This window comes from Crocodylus porosus, unplaced genomic scaffold (genome assembly GCF_001723895.1).
Source record: "Crocodylus porosus isolate Cpor-Errol unplaced genomic scaffold, CroPor_comp1, whole genome shotgun sequence".
Lineage (NCBI taxonomy): Eukaryota > Metazoa > Chordata > Crocodylia > Crocodylidae > Crocodylus > Crocodylus porosus.
Genome location: NW_017728907.1, coordinates 59,958,623 through 59,965,774, shown reverse-complemented (window position 1 = coordinate 59,965,774; position 7,152 = coordinate 59,958,623). Strand labels below are relative to the sequence as shown.

General features: G+C 36.7%; 1 protein-coding gene across 1 annotated transcript in view; it reads right to left on the bottom strand.

The window, feature by feature from the left end:
• The window catches only part of ALG6 (ALG6, alpha-1,3-glucosyltransferase), a 34,262-nt gene that overhangs the window by 2,494 nt on the left and 24,616 nt on the right, over positions 1 to 7,152 (bottom strand). Inside the window, exons 10-16 of the mRNA XM_019531567.1 lie at positions 6,613 to 6,748; positions 4,724 to 4,809; positions 4,001 to 4,085; positions 2,728 to 2,798; positions 2,258 to 2,326; positions 1,902 to 2,100; positions 4 to 1,119 (exon numbers count right to left, since the gene is read on the bottom strand). Coding sequence (XP_019387112.1) covers positions 922 to 1,119; positions 1,902 to 2,100; positions 2,258 to 2,326; positions 2,728 to 2,798; positions 4,001 to 4,085; positions 4,724 to 4,809; positions 6,613 to 6,748 — 844 coding nt within the window. The 3' untranslated portion in view covers positions 4 to 921. The remainder of the gene's footprint in view (positions 1 to 3; positions 1,120 to 1,901; positions 2,101 to 2,257; positions 2,327 to 2,727; positions 2,799 to 4,000; positions 4,086 to 4,723; positions 4,810 to 6,612; positions 6,749 to 7,152) is intronic.

Below are 7,152 nucleotides of genomic sequence, written 5' to 3'. Positions count from 1 at the left end.
CACCTAAGTGCTGCAAAATTGGAGTCCAGCTTGTGGTTAATGATACAGGACTCTACCCAACAATACATATATTTTAAAATTAAATATCTTAGAAGAGAAGATGGAGTTTTATCAAATTTTAAGAGACCAACCATTCCATTTGGGTCATAAAATTGATGGGAATTATCTATGTCGATGTACAGTTAGGAAATTACGTTGTCCTTATGAAAGAGGATATGGAGGGAAAACAGTAATGACAACCAGAGCACCCCGTAACTCTTGCTGAAGTAAAAATGGACCTCAGCTGGTGTAGAGGTTAATGTCAGAATAAGATGGTCACGTTAGCATGAACTATGATACTGAGCCATGGCTATTAGTGCAGTGGCCTTGATGATTTTAAGCATATCATATGAAACAATGATGGAGGACAGTGAAATAGTGTGTAAGGAAGTTTAATTTATGTAATCAAACCAGGCCAGCAAGAGACCACTTGGAAGTAACAGCCAAGAGTTATTATTTAACCTATATTACTCTGAATCACTTACACATTTCATGCTAGGAAATGTGTGAAACTGACACTAGCAAATTAATTTTGGGGCTTTGCTAAAATAAACTGGCCACAGCTAGCTCAGGTTCAAGATTTTGCTCTTTTAATTATGTATTTTCAGTTTACAAGCAACATCAGAAGTATTACATTTTTGAAGACTATAACAGGCCAAGTTAAATTTCAGACATTCTTTGGAAATAGCAATTCTTATTCCTTAAAATAAGAGTTATGATCAACTTATGTGTGTTTCAGTATAAAACACTTTCTTTCCTGCTTTACATCAGATCCTGGGAAGTGCACTAAAACACACAGTGGTTTAGTTGCATGACATAATTCAATGAAAATAGTCAGTTCCTTTGCAATTTAGTGCTGGATTTTTACAGGTTTGGATTTAACTAATTGGTTTTCTTCTGGTTTCTACTATTTCTTGAGTCCCACAGTACAACAATATTAAAATACATCAAGAAAAATAAGAAGTGTAAGCAGGAAACAACAGACACAGATATTGGGAATAAATCTGGTAGCCTCTGTGGAGGATTCAGCATAGCACTCATTAAACTGAGGACACCCATCAGAGTTATTGAGATGAGAAACTGGAAGATAAAGAATGATATACTAGTTAACACTGATTTACAGTACCAAATGAGTAAGTGATTATTCTCACTACTTAAGGTGCTTTGTATTCTTCATCTTCTATATATGGCTGACGTCTCAGAAAATATCATGTGCATCTGTACTGGCATCCTGTGCGCCATTTTCTAGGCTGATACAAAGACAGTCAAGCCAAGTACTTCCAAATAAAGCATCATAGGAGACTGTCTTTTTTCATTTCTATTTAATACAGGAATATTTTGGAACAGGGTCTTTCACTGTTAAATAGCTGCTTTACTACATGCTGGGATGCTGTAACCATGGCCCAGGACACAACTATGGTAAGCACAGCACAAATCCAATACAAAGACATGGTTTGTACTAGTTAGAAAAGAGAATTATGAAGAAAGTCCCTGTGCCAAAAAACCTCACCAGTCTAAGAGGTCCAACCGTACTTACTGGGAGAAAATGGAAAGAATCTAGGAGAGATGGGATTTTCTTCCTTCTATTTTCCTCTTCCTAAACTTGCTCTTTTATGAGCCTGTAGGCAAGATTTACATTTGAAGTTGGGGGAGCCTCACATACAGGAGTTCAGAGGCTATTACTAGCTTAACAGGGCAGACGAAATGAGAGAGGGTGCTCATGGAACTCCCATTAAGTAAATGTGTGCAAAGAAGAATCTAGTCCATAGCATACATATGATAAGGCCAGACTAATGTGAATGATTTCAAGCATAAAACTGAATTATAACAACTCCAAAAATACAGTAAGAACACTTACTTACCAGATTCTTAACAAACTTTGGGAATGGCTTTAACCAAGGAATGTATCCCCAAATGGAAAGGGAAAATGATTTCAGCTGCAGGTCTTCTGCTGAAGTCTTTTCAAATATTGAAAAAGAAGCTGTGCAAACTGTAAGAAAGGCTAATGTTGTCCCAGTGTAGGCCAATAAGAGGCCATCTTTCAACAGAAGTGGCAACATGCTGTTAAAAAAGAAGTATACCCAGAAGTAAGTTAGGCTATAAGCCAATAAGACTGCATTTTGGGTAACCTTAAAAAGGTAAAAGGGGATACATTTAGGACTTACTTTGATCAAGGCAAGAACAATACTAGAGTAAGAATCGATGATGCATGACTTACCTGAAAGTTGATACAAGTAAAAACCATGTAGCCATGAATGGGATTTCATTTATGATTAAGCAGACTGGTCTGAAATCAAGAGAGACAGGTTGGCAAACCCTGCGATGGCAACACTTCTGCTAGCTATTTCAAACACGTTTCAGAATTTTACTTGCTTTAAACCAGACGGACCAGGATAAATATTCTTTGCATAGGAGAACTCCCCACTAGCACTGTGCTAGCTCTGACTTTTGCATGTGCTACCACCCTCCCCCTCAGCACGGGGCAGGGCAGAATGCCACTCTGCCTACTGTCCACAGACAGCAGAATCCATGGAGGACTAATAGTGGCAGCCTGGCCCAAAGCCCTAAGGTTAACATAACTGGCTCCCCTCCCAAAACTTTTTAAATCAAGGAAAAGCATGCAGTTTCACACAAATGGGGGGAAAGGGAGGTGAGACACAGTATTTCTTATAAAAAAGATTTACTTACAATGACACTAGAAGAACAGATTTTTCGTGTACTTGGAAGGAGAATAGGAAAAATGACAATGCACAACTAACCTTAAAAGAGTAAAGCAGACCAGGTATAAATACATGGAACTCAAATGCAAAGCACAGGGTTTTAATTTTTCCATTGGTCAAATGTATGTAAAGGCTGATAGCAGCATGAGAAATTTGATGTCATTAAAGATGTACCCAATTTGTATTAAACATGTTCAACTACAGTACAGCTTACATGTTTCAGTACAGGTGGAGCCACAAGTATATAAATATGCACCCATAACTAACTGGAGAGTCTGGCCCACAGTATTTAGAACATGTTTTATATCATTAAGCCTGAACCTTGCAGACTTTTGCACATGCTTAATTTTATTCTTACAAATAATCCCAACAGAAATATTTGCAACATGGGCTGTACTAGGTTGTAACCATGCAATTGAAGATTAGTTGTATTATGCTGCATTAACTGTGTGTACCTAAGTAGTAACTAAATAGCAACATTCTTGTTACTGAGAAAAAAATATTGAATAAGAATTAAATTAGAAGACAATTCTTGGGAAGACTCAATGCTACCCCTCCTGCCCCCCAGGATGATGAATTCATAAGCAGTACTTATCTAAATAATCACTATTTTAAACAAAATCAATCCGCTGCTTACAAGGTTAGCAATATCTAAGTATGATGATTTGGGTTTCAGAGAAAACATTTTGCATTCCTATCATGGTAACACACCCAATTTATGTCCAATGATATTAGATTGCAGAGTAAAATAAGCAAACATTAAAAAAAAAAAAAAAAAAAGTATCATTCCCTTTTCAAGCTACTGATGAGACTACAATGAGTATTGTGGGAATTTTTATTGAATTTGGCAGCCAGTGTATTAAGAAAAAAATATCATTTTGGAAACAAAACAAAAAAAGAAGTCAAGTCTCAAATCTATACAGAGCTTATTGTGCACAAAATCTTCCAAAGACTCTTCAGAGGAAAATAACAAAATACAGCATTAAATAAGGAAAACTGAAGCTAAGGGAAAGGACCTGAGATTTAAAGAGCACTAGTCAGGTCCTCTTAGAGGACTCTGATATTTAACTCTGCTAGCCATACGCTTTCTAAGCAGTCTCTTCAGCGGATACAAAGTGACATTTCACAGCATGCACAATTCCTCTACTCTGTGCATTGTGGCAATTTCAAGTAGATCTGTTGGTCATGCTCCAACACTATTGCAGAGTTAAAATAAGAAACAATTAAAAATATACACTTACCAGAGCAAATTTAAATCCTCTGAGAGAGGGCTGAAGAGTTAGTTTTATACAAGCAGGAAGTAGGCTCAGGAATGTGAAAGCGAAGCTAAAAGGATTCAAGAAAAAAAAATAAAAGGCCCATCCTTTAATATAAAAATTTCTCTTTTGGGATTTCAGATAAAATTTTCAAAAGCAACAAAGTGATTAAGAAACCCAAGTCCCATTTTCAATGTGTATTAAATTGCCAAGTACCACTGAAAACTAGAACAATTTCTGGACCTCACCAACATAAGCACTTTCAAAAAAGTACAAAGCTGGTCTTGAACTGTTTGCCTATTTGAAACCAATGCTGCCAAAAGCTCAAACATTTGGAGAAATGAGGAAAAAAATGCACAAGGCTAATGTCTCCAGTTTAACTAATTCATTTCTTCAAATCATTAAAAAATCATTAACATTAATGTTAAATATTATAAGCTCAAACATGGGAAAAGTCTTTAATCCTTTTTGCATTACCTGGGAATAAAATACCCACTAGGAACATATAATATTTTGAAAACCAATGTGAACATGATAATCACTCATAATTCTTCTAAAGAGCTTGTGGGTGAGATTTCCACAAGCACCTCGCCAGTTTAAAAGTATAAGTCCCACTGGGTCCCAGTGAAAGCCACTGGGCCCCGTGCTCTTAAAATCCAGAAATTCCCCCGCAATCTTATTAAATCGAGCCATTCAGCTCATTCTTACCTGAGTTTAAGCTGAGTCTGAGGTGAAAGAATGTTCTTTATCTTTATAAGGACACTTAGACTGCACCAAACGTTGGCTACTTTATCCTGAAAAGTTAATTAGTGAGTTGCATCCATTTTCATTTGAGGTTCAAACAATAAGAGGATTTTTTTATTACTTTACCAAAAATTCATAGGCACGCGTCATATGCTGAAAGAAAAATTTGGATCAGTCTAATCTTGGCTGAAAGAGACTGGATTAAAACGTGTATTAAAATAACTGAGAAATATTTTCTTAAAACACAAGAGGTCTTAAGTCTTAGCTCATAATGCTATGCACTTTATGAAAATAAAGCTCTGAAAACATCTGCTTTGGGAAATTTTTAGATTAAACGATAAGCACGTGAAACTTTTTCCAAATGTGAAGACAATCTATATCCTGTCACATTTTATTACATACCTGAGTGTATTTAGCTCTGCTTACTGGTTGCTAGCAATGACAGAGTTAACTACTAATAAATCAAGAAGTCTAAAGACATTAGCAGTTGTGCTAGGATCAATTTCAAAATTAAATTTGTAACCACAGCTATCATGCTCATGAAACTCATCCCTAAACAGCTGCTTCAATCACAGCTGTGTAGACATAACGGCAAGAAAGCTACTAGCACCAACAACTGAGCCATCTTCCTTGGATGCTTACTAGCAATACAGAATATGCTCTTCAAATTTGCTGAGGATTACAAGTGAACAGAGGGTTTGGCAGCACCAGCAAACACATAAGACGCCTACTTAATAGTCAATAAGATTTTACAACCATCAGCATTTGTTACTGCTTCTGTAAATGGGAACCAATTCAAAGAACCTGTTACACGCCCCTCAGTATAAACTTACTGTGCATTGCTTACGTGGACAATTTCTCATTTTATCTAGATTAGTATCCAAGTCAGTCACTCCCCTACTCAGCTCAGAAAATAGTTGGGCTAATATTAGACCAAAATCCTTGGACTCTTTCAGATGCATTGTTTGTTGACATTTACAGATTTTATTTTTAAACACAGCACTGGGTAAAAAGTGCACAGTGACCAAAGGCATTTTGGTTTGTACGTTTCTGTATCTCCCATGTTTCCCATACTTGAGTTACTTTTTAACAAGCTGCTAGCATAGAAGAACTGAAAATAATCCAGTGGCTGCACCTAAACGAAATGCCTCAATTACTTTTTTCCAGAACAAACATACAGCAAGTTATGCCGTCATTTGCATCTAGTGAAGAACTGTTAGCCGAAACTACCTTTGTAAAACAAACCATTTATACTAATGACAGTCACTGAAACCCAGGTTGTATACTTTCGAAGTCCCAGGAAAGGCATGCATTAGTGAACTGGGGTTTTGTTCCTACTTCGGGGAAAGCTGGGTTCTGAATCTACTCTAAAGGTTAAAGCTGCAAGGTGGATTTTTTGGGGAAAAAAATTATGCAGAAAGCAGTTACTGTTAGATAAAGCCAGTCTTTGACTGTATGCAAAACAGTGTCTGTAAATTAAAATTCCTTTTACTAGAGCTGAGTATTATGTTAACTAAAAGGAAGACACCAAAGGTGTTAAGTTAAAGGTTGCATATTCTGATGCTGCCAATTACTGTGGAATCTATTTCAATGGAAAAATGCCTGACTTGAATATGGGTTTGATGATGGGATAAGTGTTGCCTACTCATATAATATCCTGGAAGATGCCAGCTGAGCAAGGGGTTAAATGTTGGATTAAATAACTGGCAAGAAATCACTGCCAAAGAAGCCAGCTCGGATTACTACGTCTGTGGTGTGTCTTCCACGTGAAATCCCCAAAGGTCATGATGAAGGTTTCTCAAGGGATCCAAGAATACAGAACATTTACAAAGAAAAATAAAATGCATGCATGCCTCAAACAAGCCTCGGTCAATGGGAAAGAGTCTTCGGAGTACTTGCAGGATTTGTTCCGCTTCTGTGCAGAATGGGAGCCAGCACATAGCAAAAGCAGCAACCACTGTAACTGCTATTTTAATTAACAGCACTAATCTGTAATAAAAATAGTTTAAATTAAAAATGTAAGGTAACAAAAATACAGCTGATACTATGAAAAAAAATCACGTTCTTAGAGTTTAAAGCTTAAAGCAGATATTATAATATACAACTGAATGTACATGAAGTTACCAACAGTGACAAACTTGAGTAGAAATTGCTACCAATACCACCGAAAAAGCATGCTGGCATCTTAAGGTAAGTGATAAGAAATCCATTAGGAATAGAGTACATCTGCAGGCATTCATTTACCATATTTACTGAAATATACAATGAGGTTTTTTCTTTTCAGTCAGCATGGGAAAAAGCCCCTCGTCTTATACTCGCATACAGAAAAACCTCAAATCCAGTGTCTATCATTAAACAGCTGCCCAAAGCACCACGTACTCAGTCATGGAAAC